The sequence below is a fragment of the Eulemur rufifrons genome, chromosome 11 (assembly GCF_041146395.1).
Source record: "Eulemur rufifrons isolate Redbay chromosome 11, OSU_ERuf_1, whole genome shotgun sequence".
Lineage (NCBI taxonomy): Eukaryota > Metazoa > Chordata > Mammalia > Primates > Lemuridae > Eulemur > Eulemur rufifrons.
Window position 1 is genome coordinate 11,007,333 of NC_090993.1, and position 19,038 is coordinate 11,026,370.

General features: G+C 38.0%; 1 protein-coding gene across 1 annotated transcript in view; it reads left to right on the plus strand.

Annotated features, from left to right (window-relative positions):
- The window catches only part of RYR2 (ryanodine receptor 2), a 467,985-nt gene that overhangs the window by 75,697 nt on the left and 373,250 nt on the right, over positions 1-19,038 (plus strand). Inside the window, exon 3 of the mRNA XM_069484586.1 lies at positions 12,716-12,820. Coding sequence (XP_069340687.1) covers positions 12,716-12,820 — 105 coding nt within the window. The remainder of the gene's footprint in view (positions 1-12,715; positions 12,821-19,038) is intronic.

The window sequence follows — 19,038 nt, forward strand, 5'->3', positions numbered from 1 at the left end:
AGAAGTCTCTTCTGTGGTTTCCCTTTGAGAGTTTTGCCTTGAAAATACCACGCAATTGTGCGCTCATCAACAATGGCTCCCCTCAAGATGTGTGTGAACAGATTTGACTGGAGACAGTATTCCTGTTGTGATATCAGAATGAGAGAGTTATTACAGGATGGTTCATCAAACTAGCGTACTTGTAGCCTAGCATTGGCACATTTGAGTCCTTTGAATTTTAAAATAGTTGTTAAAATCAGATAGATTGGCATAGCCACTTGCTGTTAGATTTAAAGGATATTGTACTACAAAAGATGTATGTCAAGGAGCAAAATGAACTCTGAGCAAACCATATGGAACTCTACCAGTGGGCTAGGGAATTTCATAATTAACTGCTACATTGGTACAGCTGTGGCTCTTTGTAGTGGCAATGTTATGCTAATTACCACTCATTTAAACCTGCTATTATATCTTCTCCCACCTGGACCCCACTGTTGTTAAGAATGCCAAGTGAAATGGCTTGAGTTTCTCTGAAGATTCAAAACATTTAGGGCTATGAAAACCCAGATACATCAGCTTCATTGGTTAGCCTAAAATTTAGCCTTGTCTTTAAAAAAAAAAAAAAAAAAAAAAAAAAAAAAAAAACAGAAAAAGCTGATCTGAAAGAGTTAATTGATGAAGGAAAAATCTTTCCTTCTCAAAGGCAATCTTGTTAACCTCTGGTGCAAAGTGAGATGAAGGGCCAAAGAACGTGACAAGAAAAACTACTCAGAATTATGAACACGCCAAAGTGTGAAGCTCTGGAAATAACATTTCCAGACTGGGAACATGGTGAAATGTTATGATTGGTGTTTAGAAGAAACGTAAAGAGAAAAAAGTGAACTAAGATTTTTTTCTTAGATCTTGCTTGATATTTCTTTTGCACAGTATTTCATAAAGTCAAAGGGATACAACACCATAGCTTTATTGTCACTGGAGACTACGGAAACATTTTAAAAGATATTATTCCCCATCTGGTGGGTGGAATTTTGCCTGGTTCATGTCTCCAGTTGGTAAATTAAAACAACAACAACAACTTTGTCTTTTGGAGAAGGTGGAGTTGGATATCTTCATAATCTGGGGTGAAGTTGACCCTCAACTGTTACGGTGCCTTGCCAAGGGGCACTCAGCAGATGGGTGGCTGAGCCCAAACAAACCTGCCTCCACTTCAGACCATCTGCTCCGTTTTAAAGTATTCTGTCTTCACAATTCTTGGTAGAAGAACAGCTTTTCTCTTAATTTATATCTCTGTGATTCTGAGTGCTCAATCTGATTTAGGATTTTCTTAAATTAGGCAGATAAAATTATATCTTATTGGCCTTGTTCAGTTTATAATGCATTGATTTTCTTCTTTGAATCTCTTGGAAGTAGAAAAAGTATTCTTCCACTTCACAGGCAGGGAAGCTCAGCATGACGCCCCCACGGACTCTTGACTAGTTTATCCAGCAAATTCTACGTCTCTGGTGCGGTGATTTATCCTTTTCTCTGTGCTATCAAACTATCAAGATGAACTATGTCATTAATTTTCAGAATATATTTTGAGATGCCTCTGTGTTACCCCAGAGATCACTTGGAGCACAATTGAAAGGCAGTGTAAAAAGTTAAATTGTTTGTTTTTGTATTATTAATAGAAACCTAGGATTGCCACAACAACTAAACCAACTAGATCTTTCCTTAGGGCTCCAAGGACCTGTATCCTTATTTAGTACATACATTGGTTTAATTTCCTAGAAATAGATGAAATCATAGTTTGAGGTCAAATTCATCAAACATGGGCCACTTTCTTTGTATAAGTCACTGTCTTAGGCTGGTAATGCTGGTGGTGGTGAGGGGCGGGGAACCCAAGTTAAATAACAACGTTGCGTGGCAGATCACGTGAATTAATCTTCAGTAGGAATATGGTGTATCTAGATTCTGTAGCAGCCATGCTGATGAGGTGGATAAATATTTATTGACAGACAGTGATAGCCAAGATATATTAGTAAATTACAAAATTGTAATTTGTACAGAGCAAGCTCAATAATGGGAAGAGCCTGTCTATATATTTCTATATGAGCACATATGTGCACGTAAATTCATAGGAAAAAGCTGGGAAATAGTCACACCAAAAAGCTAAGAGTGATTACTCCTGGGAGGGAGAGTGCATATAATTAAAGTTGGAAAGAAAGAATTTTCAGTTTTTCAGTATTGTTTGACTTCTGTACAAGGAAATGTTTTTATGTGTGATTTTATTTATATGTGATTTAAAAATATGCAATGGTTTGCAGAGGTGGAGACCTGGAGATGGATATTTCCAGTTGAGGGAGGGGAAAAAAAAAAACCAGCAGCAGAGACATCAGGATGTTAAAATGGAGTAGTTTATCAGTATGCAGTTTTTACATAGTAATAGCAAGAAGGATGGTTTAATGTGGCTTACGTAGTCCTAAATTGCTGGTTGCCATTCAGTTAAGGTAATGACATGTTTCAATAGGTTTTTAAGTGAGTTAGGCAAATACATCTGTGGAAGCCAAATGGTGTGATGGATAACTTCAGTTGGAAACCTAATTGATTTTTACAGAGCCGTTCCAGCACCAGGAAAGACAGATGCTGCTTTGTGGTTAGTTGAGAATTTCTTCCCCCTAAGATTATGTAATGCTTGCCAGGCAAAGGAAAACAGCGACCAGTTTGTATTTTAAAAAGATGAAAAGGCACGTGGCCGTGCCGCTAGCTTAAGTTTCTTACCTTGACCAAAGTATAAATACCCTAATAAAATCAGTGTTGTCTCCGTATAAAACCCATTATGAAGCTCCTGCCTGTGCAATTGCTTTGGGCACTATTCTGAGTAGCCTAGATAGAAATTTAGACAGACTGCATAAATTTCTCTGATTTAATTTTGTATTGTAAATGTCATATGTAATATATAACAGCCAGATAGGTGGACGTGCTCAGCTGCAGTTTCTAGTTTTATGTTCTGTTGTGATCTGTGTATTTTGAGACACTTTATAATGCAAAGCATACTATGTAAGAGTTTCTCTTACGATTCAGAAGCATACTCATAGGGACAGCAAGCAAAGTTCTTTCAAACTGAAGTTCTAAAAAGTAACTTTCTCAGTAAGAAGACTTGAGCAAAAACAAATTAAGACAAAGGAAAAGGTAATAATTTGCAAATGCTCACAAACTGGAGCTTCCACTACCCACGTTTGCAGAATATTATGCCTTACCTGCTGTGCCTGGTGTTAGGAGTCATTTTGATTTGAGGCCATTTAGTTGGTCTTTATTAATGAATGAGACCCTTTATTTTCTGGTGACTCAGCTTTAAGTTGGAAGTTGGAACAAAGCGTTGGCATAAATGCTGTAATGGGTGTAATTGTCAAAATCTCAAAGTTATTTGAAGAAATATACATCTAGATTAAGAAATACATTTACTGGATCATTTTTCTTTAGAACAAAACAGACAACACTACAAAGCTCTGAATTTGTATTGTTTCAAATTTTCCTGAAAGGGGCAAATAATATTTTTCCTGTGTCAACCTTTCTATTACATTTGTGTGTGGTGGGGGGAGTCGGGTACAAAGAGAGAGAGAGCAGGATAAAGATAAGTCAGAAGAAAATGGGTTGAGTCTATGAGAGGATTGTTGGCATGTTTCTTCCTGCTAACTCCCACGATCTAGAAAAATATCTGTAGCAGGCCTGTTGCTCTGTGGAAAAATAAAATTCATTTGACAAGATTAATTTATTTCAAACCTACATGGTTTTCAAGGATCTTGAAAATAATGTGCGAGATTGTAGCAATCCATACTTTAAACTTTTGATGAAAGGTAGGCAGGAAACCATTTAAATACACTCAGAATGTAAACTTGTAAATGTTACCGGAAAGTGCTGCTTCTTGACAACACTAGAACATTTTGGATGTTATGAGCAGGTGCGTAATTATAGATTTGTGTTTCCAAACACTGTCCAAAGTGGAATCTATGCAAAAAACAAAGTAAAGGAATGAGTGGTACTTCCTAAATGCCACATATAGAGAGAAATTTATAATATGCAAGAGTAATGATAACGGCTCACTTATTTTGAGCTCTTGTTATATTCTTGACACTGTGATAAGCTCTTTGCATATATTATCTCATTTATTTTTCACAACAACCTTATGAGAAGGGTATAATTATTATCCCATTTTTCAGGGAAGGAAACCAAAGACTAGAAAAGTTAATAGCTAGTAAGTAAGTGAGGCCAGGATTTTTGCTTAGGTAGTCTATTTATAGAATCCATGCTTTTAATTATTAGGATATACTGGTTCTAAAGCAATTAGTTAATATTGGTCTGATATCAGTCCAACAGTATGCTGGAAACAGCTCTTACAGACTGCTGAGAGTTGACTGTCAAATGTTTTGGATTTTTACAAACTGATTTGTAAACTTTGATACTTTGAAATCAGCAGTGATTGGAGGATTTATACCACAGAAATGGACAAATGCTACAAACCAAGGCATTATTAAAAAGTCAATTCATCAGTTCATTTAAAAACAGTACCCTCTCAGCACTATCTGTTCGTCAAAGTATATCTGTCAAACCCTCACATTTTAAATGGGTATGAATGAAATAAACGCTTCCATTAACAATTTTTTTTTTCCAACTGTATTGATCTCAAGAGGGGAGACTATACTTAGTACAGTTAGAAGTTAGAAAATTAAATTTAATAGCATGTATTCCTAAATTTTATTGTACAAGAGAGTCCCTTTCCTAGCTTTCAGTCTTTTATCTGAGTAGTTTAGAAAGAAAGCACTTGTCTGGCCAACTGCAGAGTGTAAAAGCAGTTAGTTGTGCTCATATTTGAGAGGGTCCCTTCACTACTGGCTGAGATTGTCTGAAAAGGGATGGAAATTGATTGGGCTGGAAGCACAGAAGCTCATGATAGGAGGGTGGAGGAATCCAGAGAAGGAATATTGATTAAAAAATAAAACAAAATACAGGTGGTAGGAAGGTTTGTGGGGGATGAGTAAGCTTTGTGGTGATGCTAGGCTTTAATTCTGGAATTGTAGTACTTAATTTTTCCTTGAGGCCATTATTTTAGGCTGATGATGAAAAATCATTCCATTGGTAGTGGTTCAATTTAATAAATACTTAAAACATTATAAATTGTAATTTGAGTACATTGCATTAGCTTATCAAATTTATGCTCCTAATTTTTTTAATGAAGAGACATAAACTGCTTGCATTTTGTGTTTAACGAATGTTCTTCAGTTATGAAAATTCTCCTCTGAGCATCCACCCATAGGTAGTTGGATTACATAATGGATTCTGCTCATCTCAAGCAAAAGCACACATGATTAATAATGTATACTTCTCTCTAACTTGCCAGTCAGTTCTTACTCTGGTTCCTTTACGTCCTCAGTAGTTACCTTTTGAGATTTTCAGAATTTATGGGGTATTGACTGGAGTAGAAGTTTAAGGGGAAAGAAAGATAAGGGAAAAAGATTGGATGATGAGAAGAAAAGCCAAATATGCACACAACAGGAGCCAAATTACCGTATCCCAAGTTAGAGGCAAAATATGACATCTAACTTGAATAAAACAAACTAATTGTTATCTTTGTGGATAAGGAGAAGACTGTATAAATGAATATTTTATGCCTATTTGGTTAACTTCAATATTAATTTGAAGCAAGTATTATTTTTCTGTCCTTTAAATTATTATTTTTTTAATCACAAGGCTGCTTGGTAGGTTAGAAATGAATGCTTGAGAGTTAGAGAAATCTCAATTTTAATCCTAGCATGAAAATTTCCTAAATTTGTGACTTTGGAAAAGTAATCCAACTTCCCTGTTTTATTTATTTATTTATTTTTATTTCAGTAGAATTAGGGGGTAAAAGTGATTTGTTTTGATACATGGATGAATTGTATAGTGGTGAAGTCAGGGCTTTTAGTGTACCCATAACCCAGACAGTATACATTGTTTTTGAGTCCTCAGCCCTCTCCCATCATTCCTACCTCTGAATCTCCACAGTCTATTATACTACTCTGTATGACCGTGTATATTCATTGTTTAGCTCCTACTTAGAAGTGAGTACATACTGCATTTGTTTTTCTATTCCTGAGATACTTCACTTAGGATTATGGTTTCCAGTTCCATCCAGGTTGCTGCAAAAGGCATTATTTCATTCATTTTTATGGCTGAGTAGTATTCCATGGTGCACATATATACCACATTTTCTTTGTCCACTCATGAACTGAGGGGCACTTAGGTTGATTCCATATCTTTGCAATTGTGAATTATGCTGTGATAAACATATGAATGTGTGTGTCTTTTTGATATAATGGCTTCTTTTCCTCTGGGTAAATATGCAGTAGTGGATTGCTGGACTGAATAGTAGGTCCACTTCTAGTTTTTTGAGGAATTTCCATACTGTTTTCCATATAGATTGTACTAATTTACATTCTGACCAACAGTATATAAACATTCCCTTTTCACTACACCTGCACCATCATCTATTATTTTTTGACTTTTTAATGATGGCCATTCTGACTGGGGCAAGGTGGTATCTCATTGCCACTTTAATTTACATTTCCCTGATGATTAGTGATGTTGAACATTTTTTCATATGTCTGTTAGCCATTTGTCTATCTTTTGAAAAATGTCTGCTGATGTTTCTCGCCCATGTTTTAATGGGGCTATTTGTTTTTCTCTTGCTGATTTGGTTGAGTTCCTTGTAGATTCTGAATATTAGTCCTTTGTCAGTTGTATAGTTTGTGAATATATTCTCCCATTTTGTAGGTTATCTATTTATTATTTCTTTTGCTGTACAGAAACTTTTTAGATCAAGTCCCACTTATTTATTTTTGTTTTTGCTGTGTTGCTTTTGGGGTCTTAGTCATAAATTCTCTGCCTAGGCCAATGTCCAGAAGAGTTTTTCCTAGGTTTTCTTCTGGAATTTTTATGGTTTCAAGTTTTATACATTAACATCTTTAATCGATCTTGAGGTAATTTTTGTGTGTGGTGAGAGATAGGGATCTAGTTTAATTCTTCTGCATGTGGCTTTCCAATTTTCCCACAGCTATTTGTTGAATAGTGCATCCTTTCTTCCAAGTGTGTGTGTTTTATTCTGTTTTGTTGAGTTGGTTGTAGGTGTATAGTTTTATTTCTGGGTTCTATATTCTGTTTCATTGATCTACGTGTCTGCTTTTTATACTAGTACTATGCTATTTTGATTACTGTAGCCTTGTAGTATAATTTGAAGTCAGGCAATGTGATGCTTCCATATTTATTCATTTTGCTTAGGATTGCTTTGGCTATTTGGGCTCTTGTGATTCCACTTGAATTTTACGATTGTTTTTTCTAATTCCGTGAAAAATGATGTTGATATTTTGATGGGAAGTGCATTGAATCAGTAAATCACTTTGGGAAGTATGGATGTTTTAATAACATTAATTCTTCCAATCTACGAGTATGGGATGTTTTCCCATTTGTTTGTGTCACTGATGATTTCTTTCATCAGTGGTTTGTAGTTCTCCTTGTAGAGATCTTTCACCTCCTTTGTTAAGTATATTCCTAGATTTTTCTTATTGCAGGTATTGTAAATGGGATTGAGTTCCTTATTTCACTCTCAGCTGTTATTAGTGTATAGAAATGCTACTGATTTGAGTACATTAATTTTGTAACCTGAGACTTCACTGAAATTATCTATCCATTATAGGAGCCTTTTGGAAGAATATTTAGAGTTTTCTACTTATAAGATCATATCATCGGCAAACAGGGATAGTTTGATCTCCTCTTTTATGCTTTGGATGCCCTTTCTTTCTTTCTCTTGATTGATTGCTTTGGCTAGGACTTTCAGTACTATTTTGAATAAAAGTGGTGCAAATGGGCATCCTTGTCTTATTCCAGTTCTTAGGGGGAATACTTTTGACTTTACCCCATTCAGTTTTATGTATGGTTTGGCATATATGGCTTTTATTATTTTGAGGTTTGTTCCTTCTGTACCTAATATGTTAAGGGTTTTTATTATGAAGCGGTGCTAAATTTTATTGAATGCTTTTCCTGCATCTATTGAGATTCTCATATAGTTTTTGTTTTTAATTCAGTTTATGTGGTGAATCACACTTGATAATTTGTGTATGTTGAATCATCTTTGCATCCCTGGGATGAAACCTATTTGTTCATGGTGACTTATGTTTTTGGTGTGCTTTTGGATTCATTTTGGTAGTATTTTGTTGAAGATTGTAGCATTTATTTGCATGAGGGATATTGGTCTGTAGTTTTCTATTTCTGTTGCATCCTTTCCTGGCTTTTGTATCATGGTGATAGTGGCTTTGTTGAATGAGTTAGGGAGGATTCCTCCTTCTTGATGTCATGGAACAGTTTCAGTAGGATAAGTACCAGTTCTTTGTAGGTTTGCTAGAACTCGGGTGTGAATCTGTCTGGTTCTGGACTTTGTTGTTGTTGTTGTTGGGAGATACTTTTTTATTATTGTTTCAATCTTGCTTCTCATTATTGTTCTATTTAGGATTTCTATTTGTTCCAGATTCAAGCTTGGGAGATTATATATTTCCAAAAATTTATCCATTTCCTCTAGATTTTCTAGTTTTTGAGCAAAAGGGTGTTCATTCTAGTCTTGGATGATCTTTTATAATTCTGTGGTATCCATTGTAATGTCTCCTGTTTCATTTCTGATCGAGCTTATTTGTATCGTCTCTCTTTTTTTCTTGGTTAATCTAGGTAGTGGTCTGTTGATTTTGTTTATCTCTTCAGAGAACCATCTTTTTGTTTCATTGATCCTTTGTAATGATTTTTGGTTCAATTTTGTTTAGTTCTGCTCTGATCTTTGTTATTTCTTGTCTTCTGCTTGCTTTGGGTTTGGTTTCTTCTTGATTTTCTAGTTCCCTGTGATGTGATATCAGTTGTTAATTTGTGATCTTTCTGTCCTTTTGATGTAGGAATTCAGTGCTATGAACTTCCCTCTTAGCAATGTTTTTCCTATATTCCAGACATTTTGGTAGCTTGTGTGCCATTGTCATTCAATGAAAAAATTTTTTTGCTTTCCATATTGATTTTTTCATTGGCCCAAAGATCATTTTGCAGCAGGTTGTTCAATTTCCATATATATATATTTGAGAGTTCCTCTTGGAATTGATTTCTAGTTTTAGTCCACTGTGGTCTGAGAAATGCATATTTTTTAAAATTTGCTGAGACTTGTTTTTTTGGCCTCACATATGACCTATCTTGGAAAATGTTCGATGTGCTGATGAGAAGAAGGTATATTCTACAGTTTTGGGGTAGAATATTCTGTAAATATTTTTCGGTCCATTTGTGCTAGAGTCCCATTTAAGTCTAGTGTTTCTTTGTTGATTTTATAATGATCTTTCTAATTCTGTCAGTGGAATGTTGAAGTCCTGCACTATTATTATTTCATTTCTTAGGTCTAGTAGTATTTGTTTTATGAATCTGGGAGCTCTGGTGTTAGGTGTGTATATATTTAGAATTATTTATATCTCCTTGTTGAGTTGATCCCTTTATCAGTATGTAATGATCATCTTTATTTTTTTTTTTTTACTGTTGTGATTTAAAGTCTTTTTTATATGACATAAGAATTGTTAGTCCTGCTCACTTTTGGTTTCCATTTGTGTGGAATATTTTTTTCCACCCCTTTACCTTGAGTCTGTGAGACTCTTTATAAATGAAATGGGTTTCTTGGAGCCAGCAGATACTTTGGTTGTATGGTTTTTTTAAATCCATTCTATCAATTTATGTCTTTTAATTGGGGCACAAAAATTTCCTTCACGTTGGAGTCCACTGCAGGACAGCTCATGTGTTGTACACTGAGGATGTTGAAACGGTCTATTTTTTCAGATTGCCATAGTTCTTATGCTGGCTTCTTCTCATCTGGAACCTCTTCCCTTAGTGCAAAACAGATAGCTTTGTAGTTCACCAGTTCTCGTCTGTTGGGAACCCTGTTGCTCAGTGTAGTGAGGAAGAGACACACTGCCTTTTGGCTCATGCAGGTAGGTGCCCACAGTGGTGTTGCTGGCAATTAGAGTTGGTTGGACCTCAGACCCCTGGGGGAGTGTACAGGTTCCAGTGGTGGTGGACTAGGCTGAGTAATCCCCAGTTGCCAGGCCCCTGGATGGCATGCTTGAGTCCTGGGGGGAGCAGAGACTGGGCTGGCAAACTTGCTCTCTAGCCTCCCTGAGTTCAGGCTCTGGCCGTGATAGTGAGGGGTGGGGTGATCTCCTGATCTGGAAGAGAATGCGCAGGCAGGAGACAGGAGGGACAGGCACTTCATGATGAGATTAGCAGAGATAGCCAGCTATGGGTTGCAAATACCATTCATACCTCCTTCTCTCAGCAGTGACAGTAGTCTCTGTCCTTCTGGGCCACACAAGCACCTCGATTCCCATCTCCCACCTTGACCCAGCTGTAATGAGGTGATACACTCAGCTTAATCTGCTGTATTGTACGCAGGGCCACCAGGCTGGCTGTGGGGTGTGGCTGAAATGGTCTGGTGAGGGAGGTGTGGTTGTGCCAGGGACTTGGCTCCAGGAAGGGTAGGCTCCTTCCAGAAGGGACTGGCAGTTCAGGGACAGGAGTGCTTGCTCTGCCTTCCCCCAGGGGCGGCAGTAGCTTTTGTCCTTGGGGTACAGGAATCCGCTTACTATGGCTTTTTAGAGGGACCGAGTGAGCCCCAAGCTCCGTGGAGTCCTGGGTGTGATAGGCACTTTATCAGAGTTAGGGCAGCCACTCTGAAGAGCTCTGGCTTAATCATCTCCCGTGGAACTCTCACCGGTCCTGAGTGGAACTGGCCACGGCTGCCTGGGCAGCATGGACAGGGCAGGGAGGAAGGGAAGGATACAGCCCCGAATGGTGTGGAGCTGATTTTCTGATCCCCTTCGTTCTAAGGTGCCCTCCGGCGTGCTGCACTCTCCTCTTGGCTGGAAGAGGTCCACTCCGAATGCCCAGGCTCCAGGACACCCCCAGTACCCTCAGAACCCAGCAGTCCCCCAAGGCCGCTGCGCTCCAAGGGGGTGCTGGGGAGCACTGGCTGTGGATCCAGCCATGTCAAGAGCCAGGGGCTGAGATTCCCAGGTCGAGACAGTTGCAAAATCACTGCCTGTCTGTGAAGGGAAGGCAATGGCTTGCACCGTCTGTGTCTAAGCCAGGCATGGTGGGCAGAGTACTGTTGGGGGTGACGCACTGCAAGCCTATAACTGGCCCTCCCCCAGCTCACCCATACCAAAAACTCAGGCTTGGGAGCAGAGGCGGCTATGTCTGCAGCATTGCGTGGTTGGAGGAGGGGAGGTGTGTGTCTTAGTGTCCCTTTCCAGACTGCCCAGCTTTCAACTTGCAAACCGGTCCCTTGCATCTGTGACCAGAGAGGGTGGCATCCCTTCCAGGCACACCGTGTATATCTGTAATGCTGGAGGGAGCGCCATCTGCTCACAACTCAGGGAAATGTCCTAGGCGTGGATAGCAGGGCTTGGGCTCCGCTGTCCCTCCTCAGCCCAAGTTGAGCCCTAGGGCAGGGTGCTGCGTGGCTTCCAACTCCCACAATGGCGCCTGGAGCCTGTAACCAGAGAGGGTGGGGCCCTTCGTGCTGGCAGGAAACAACAGGGAGTGCAGTTTGCTTGAGGCTGGGCCCCACAGCAGCCAGCTGCAGGATGGTGGGCACTGTCCATCTGCTTTCCTTGCCCCCCGGCAGCCAGGTGGGGGCTGGGCACTGCCGAGTGTCAAATTCCCAAAATGGCGCCTTGACCTGTGACCCGAAGGGGCGGGGCCTCGCCTCCGCGGGCAGCATGGTGAGAAACTGTGGAAAACGCTGTCTTCTCACATCTCAGACTCAACAGCAGCCCACGGCAGGGCGGTGGGGACCTTCTCAGGGGCGCGTGGCGGGGCCTGGCCTTCCCCGTCCCCCCCCCCCCCACCCCACCCGGAGCTGCGCGCGCACTCAGGCCCGCGCTTCCCCGGTATCTGGCTCTCAAAATGGCGCCCCGCTCAGGCTGCTCTGGGCCTGGAGGCCTGTGGGACCCGCGTGGGTTCCCTTTCTGCAACAATGTCTCTGTAGAATCTCCAGGTGGCTCCCTACGTTAGGCCTGCGACCTGCGTGGTTCAGGTTCTTTTGTAACCAAGGTCTTGAAAGCTTGTCTTGGAGCATGGACAAGCTTGGAGATCCCCTGAGGGCTGCTTCTCACTCTTTCAAAGTTTCCAGCAGCTTCTCCCAGGTATTAGCTAGCACCTGGCCGGGCAAGATGCCCCGGACCCTGTCCTGACCCGCTTTTGGTGCTTCTGGTCACTTCCCGGGAGAATCCTGGTGGTCTCTCCTAGATGATGTCTTTGAAATGTGAACATCTGCTTACTATTCTGGGTCTTCTCCACGGAGGAGGCACCTGCTGCCTGTGCCTGGCCGACCATCTTGATCCAACTCCCTTGTGTCTTGTCCACACAGTCTTAGTAATAATCCTTGCTATAGGTGATCATAGGACTCACAGTGCAGTGTGCATCGGAGTAAGCACTCAGTAAGTGGCAGCTGTTGTTATCTGTGATTTAAAAAATGTATTCAATGTGAGCAGTAATTAATGACTGTGTATCTTGATGACCTAGAAGCTCGTAGTAGAGTGTTGACGAGTACTCTCACTTTTTCTATGAAGCAACCCAGAGCATATTAAGGTAAACTGGGTCTGGATGCTGGATGATGGTGACGCTGCTGATGGCTTTCTCTGTTTCTGTGCAGAATGTCCCCCCAGACCTCTCCATCTGCACCTTCGTGCTGGAACAGTCCCTCTCTGTCCGGGCCCTGCAGGAGATGCTGGCTAACACGGTGGAGAAATCTGAAGGGGCAAGTACTCAATTTATGTAGACTTGCAGTATTTTAATGAACTCAGCTACTGTATGAACAATTTCTTTCACAGGTATTGGAGATTTTCTCTTTGCTGAAATAAGTGAATGCCATTTACTTGTGATATCCTTAGGTTTGACTTCCTGCTTTATCTAGCAGATCTGTGATGTCTTAAAAACTTATAAAAAAAATATCCAAACTTGATATGATCTGTGTCACTAAGCCTCATGCTTATGTCTGTGGTTTAAAGCAGACCTTTCTTTGAGCATTCCTGTGTCTCCTTACGTTTTCAGATCTATTATGTTACTATTTTAACTAATTGCTTTATGCATGGCTATTTGTCATTGACCTTTATCTCATTTTCAAACGCCTCTAACCATGTGACTATGTCCTAAGCTTCTTTACAGCAAGTAAAATTTCATGGCACTGTTACATATTTTAAGTAACAAAATTACGGTGATATGGATTTAGTCAATTGTAACTTTGCAAACAGCTAATCATTTTTTTCTGAAAATTGAAATTCTCATGCTGTTTCTTAATGCAGATATTTTTCTTTGACATTTGATTATTTTAATTATTTTCCATGAGACTTGCTAGGACTTATTTCTGGGCTGTTACCCACTCTTAACCATTAAAGTTTAGAATTAAGCAGGAGGATGAATGGTCAAATTTGTGTTTCCTGGTGGGTTTCTTTCCTTTTCTTTCTTTCTTTCTTTCTTTTTTTTTTTTTTTAATACTGTGATTAGTGCAGTGTATGGTTTAATAAACTGTAGTATTTCCAGGAATAAAACTGAAAATTTTCTTTTTATTGATCTGTATATTCCTATTTTTGTTAATCATTGTTCTAGTCTAGATAAGTAAAGAGATTAAAAAATTATAATGCATGAGTGGGTATCCATAGAAAGGAGTTACCAATTATGGTGTAACATTATTTTCATCAGTATTATAGTTTTTTAAATTTTAGTGTCATGCAACTTAGGACTTTAATTGGTTTGTGTATTAATCTAAATCTAATTTGATTTAAATTTTTAACAGTATACTATGAAGTGTGGAGGAGAAACTTTGTGAATTTTATTTGATACTGGACTAAAAGGTTATTTTATAAAAGTTCCAAATATGTTGTATTTTAATTTTTCAAGTTCATTTTTGGTTAAAGTTTGAAATTACTATATTCAAATACATAAGTTTCTTTTAAAATTTTAATTCTTTCATGCAAAGTGTTTAGGAGAGTCTTAAGAAAGAGTAAAAAATTTCTCAGTTCAACTAGCTTAGTTTTTACCTGAAATAACCTCTCCTGATTTTTAAACATCACTGAGTCATATCAACTTTGAAATGCAGATCTGTCTTTAGAAAGAAAAATCATTTTTCATTTGCATTGGCATTTTGAAAAATATATATTTCTATTTCACCTATCTTTGTAGATACCATCTTAGAACTATATTGCCATAAATTTAGTTTTTCTGTTGCTAAGCTGCTTTTTCTAAATTTAACAGTGTTGGAACGATCTTTTATCTCGCTCAAATCATGAGATTGAACTAGGAAAGCTCTAAAGTTTCTGAAGTTTCTGTGCATACAGGAAGTAATTTGAAATACTGTTTTAGGATTTATAAGATATTTATTAAGTAGGCATTCTGGACCCCTCAAATATTTTCATTTAGCTGAATTTAGTTTTGAATTATTCTCTGTCTAGAAAGTTTCTATCATCGACAAAGTAGTAATTTATGTGAAATATGGAACACCATTTTATAAAGCCAAGCATAGCTGCCATAAGACATTAATTAGGAAATATAATTTGAGAAAAATCTGCTGCAGGAAAAAAATATATTTCATGGAGCTGAATCTCACTTTTAGCTACCAGTTACTTTTAGAAAGAAACCGCTGTCAGATAGCTCAACAGGGTACTGTATTTTAGGGGAAAAAAATTTTTTTTCTGTTAGACTGCTAAGTAGTTTTGATTATACCCAGGAGTGAAATTCAAAATATTTAATAGCTAGTTTGGCTCAGGCACGAGTTAATCAGAGTAGCCGCCAGCCACAGTGCTGGAGGAAGGGTCCTGGAGATCTCTGTTTTATATTTAGGAATTTGGGGGTGGCCTGCATGATTTGAGGGGTGTCTAAGAGGACCCCTGGCATGGCTAGAGAGCACTCTGGGGACTTGGGGCAGCCAGTGTTTACCAAGAGGGATAGATATTTTCCACCTTAACAACCATTTTGGTCATAAGAGTGCATGCTGGCTAAATATCACATCTGATTATACGTGATCAGTGGATGTTGGTGGCACTCGTAGGAATCAAGTCTTTGGACTCCAAGGGTCTCCATATCATCTTTTCTAGTGTCTTGTAGTGTCTCCTTTAAACCCATTATGGAACTCTAATGGGAAATCCTTTTGTCAAGCAAATTGTCCCCTCCAACCAAATAAATCATATGCAGTAGCTTTGCTTAAACAAAGATCTACTTTTCCCTGGATGAAGCGCGTCAGCAAGGTACTGCTAGTTTTCATGAGATCATTTCTTTCTTTTCCAATTAGCAGTGTATCAAAAAGAACACTGTGTACTACTTGATCCCCTACTCTTTGATAATCATCTTTCTTTACAAAGCCTTGTTATTTTTTAAATAATTCTTCCCGAATTCCTTATGTAATTGAGTAAATTGAATGGACTATTTAATGTCCAAAATGCTGCCCTATGCACGTAGCAACACAACATATTTGGTAATAAGGGAAAGTTTTCCATTTAGAACTATGCCTTTGTTTTTTGTGGTTAAGAACCACTTTGGTCATATTCTTGGGTCCATAAATAAATGCATGGTTTTCATAAAGGTGAAGGAAACCTACCAGGAAGTTCCCAACATTGTATGTGACAAAGAAAATTATGAAAATTATTGATAACAAAAGAAGAAGAGGTATGTAACATGAAACAGGAAAAATACTACCTATTTTATGAAGTTTTGGTTCCCTAAGGAGTGGCTTACTGTGACTGTTAGTAAAATAACTAGTATTTTTGTGGCACTGAAAGCATTCTGAAGGATTTCATATAAAGGCATTTTTACAAATATTTAATAAAAAGTAGGTGGTGAGAGGGATCTAGATGTGATATCGATATAATTGCATCGCATGTCATTTAGCTTTATTCTTATTCAAAGCATGTCAGTAGTAAGCCAAGACCTGTGTATGTTTATCTTAGTAATTGCTCACGGAACATTTAAGATCTTGAGGATGGAGACAATACACATGCAACAAGAAGGAGAAAATGTCATTTGGAACAGGGGCCATCTCTGGCCCAGTTGTGTCTGGATTTCTGTATATGCCCATCTTTGCCTCTGTTACTCCTTCTCTTCTCCCCTTGGGTTTTATGTGTTTCTGGATAACTTGTCGACTTCTGAATCTTCCTCTGTTTATCTCTTCTTGCTCTTTAGATCTGTTTTGCATCCTGGTGATACAGTGTAGGCTTAAAAGCAGGGCCTTTGTTTTAGAGAACTGTTTGAGAATATTAGTTCTGCCATGTATTAGCTCTGTGACTTTGGGAAGGTAATTCTTTATCATTGACTTTTAGTAATTTTTCAATGATGGTGTATGTAGAATATTTAGCACAAGGTAAGCACGCATCTTACAGTGGTTATTACTACTGTTTTATTTGTTCTTTTTCTTACGCTTGTATATTTCCATGGTTGGACTGTTACTAATTCTTGACTTCCTTCTCTCTGGCCTTGATGGCTTCCATCCTCTGGGACCTGGGCCAGTCCAATTCCCTCTCCTTCCCCTCATTGTCCCAACTGGTTCTGGCATGTGGAGTTTGCCGGTTTAATCATGACATGACTGTGTTAAGATACAGAATCAATAATAGCATTTGGTCATTTCTATGTGTTTTATAGTTAAGTTTAGTAATTTAAGTGATCATATACTTCTGGCTCTTTATTTTATCTTAGTTAATTCACAGAACATTTTGATGAACACTTGCCTTCATAAAATTTTAGTTTTTAGTCCCCAGTGTAATTTAAGTATTCCATTTTATGTGAGCATGGATGTCAAGTGAGGGGTGACATAGTGTCATAGAAAGAGCTTTGGTTTTGGAGTCCATGAAATTTATTGAAAATAATTACTTTTCAAATAATATTGATAATATTTACCATTTATTGAAAAGGAATTGCTTTTGTTTAATGCCATGAGTGCGATACATGGCTTGTATATTCTATTTAGGAAAGTATGTTTTAAAAATACAACATTGACTTGACTTTCTGTCTTTTGGTTTAGTTGTTTCTGGGAGAATCGTAGGACCCTATCCCTTTCAGCTTTGGCTTCTGGTCTCTTGTCTGTTGGTCCCTTTGTCTTTAGAGTATTGTAGCTTGAAGCAGGAAAAATAAAATAAAATTAACCAATATTTGCTCCTTAAATCCTGCTCTTTGATGGGGAAGTAGGTTGAAATTTAGAGTTTAGTGATTGGGATTTGTATCATTCATTCATTTCAATTTATGTCCCATATATTTCTCATTATTATGGGTGATGATGGTTTACTATAATGTAAATTATGAAGGATACTTTTAAAATCTATAAAATTCAGGACAGAATATTATAAATATCATAAATAATATTGAATTGAATATTGAATAAATTCTGTTTTAATCATTTATTTACTTAATGCAAGCTTTTTGAACGTTTATAAGATAACATGTCTTGGAAAGCCTCTGTGGATATAAAGAAAATAATGTGAGTTTTGTCATCAGTGAGTTTATGACTGCAGAGATAGAAAAACCATTATAGTATGTTATGATGTTTGTTATCACAGAAGTATATATAATTACAATGTTAGCATGAAGAAGGAATTGGGTATGTGGAACTTGTTATTCCTTTAAAATTTTTTGGACTTTTTAAAATCATTTCCCAAACAATTAAAAGTAATATTAAAACTATTAATATAAAAATCAATTCAGTTTTTTTCCAGGGAACATTTGATCTCACTGGCTTATTTTAAAAAATTCTAATAGAAAACAATACTTGCCAGGAAGACAGTGCATATATAGCATGTCCAGAGATATTCTTAAAATGATTTTTATGTTTCAACTTACTAAAAGAGTTTATTATTTTATATGAAACTGTAAGAATGTTTCCTATTTCTAAATTACATACTGTCTTTTCATTAAAAGTACAAAATACTACAGTCATGTAATTGTGAAAAGAGATATACATCCATCAGACTCAGACATGTCCAGTTTTTATGAAAAATGGAGCTGTAGAATGTGGAGTGTTGTTGAAACACTTGTGTCATTCTTGTAATAAAACCCTGGTCTCTTTAAGGCCTGTACTCTGAGAGCATTCAGAAATTCATCACGAAGCACTAAATTTACTGGTAAATGAATTTTTAAAAATACATTTTTTTTAAACACTAAAACACCACAAATGAGTTTTTAAGAAGCACATTTATCAAACATCGAAGCACCAATTTCAGACAAGTAATTGCATCTAAGATCATTTTATATAAATGCAAGAGCAAAAGATGAAGTTGAGATCTATGGTGTATCTCATAGTGGTGAAGCACACAGATTATAGAGCAAACTGCTCGAGGTCAATTCCTGGTAACGTAAGTTGCGTAACATTTCTGTGCCTCAGTTTTCTCGTTTTTAAAGTGGGGGGAAAATAATAGCATGTCCCTCATAGAATTGTTGTGAGAATCAAATAATTTAACATAAGTGTGCAGAGCAACCCTGGCTTGCAGGAAGCACCATGGGTTTGCTGTCAGCATTAGTAAGATTTGTGTTGATAACACCTGAATAAGCTCCTACGAGATCTGACTCTTCTGGAGGAAACAACTGTAGTTAACTCTGGACCAAATATAAAAACAAAACAACCATCAACAACAAAACCCCCAGTTTCCTGAAGATTCTAGCCATAGTTTCCCATGGCTGCTTTAATAAATTGCCACCAATTTGGTGGCTTAAAACAACATAAATTTATTATATTAGGGTTTTGGAGGTCACAAGTCTCAAATCAGTCTCCCTTGGGCTAAAATGAAGGTGTTGGCAGGGCTCCATTCCTTTTAGGGGCCTTAGGGAAGAATCTGTTTCCTTGCCTTTTCTAGCTGTATTCTGGCTTGTGGCCCATCCTTCGTCTTCAAAGCCAGCAGCGTATCATCCCGTAACATGTCCCAGGTTACGGGGAGTAGGATGTGGGCCTCTATTGGTCCAATCACATCATGGAAGTACCGAGCTTGAGTAAGATGTTGACAA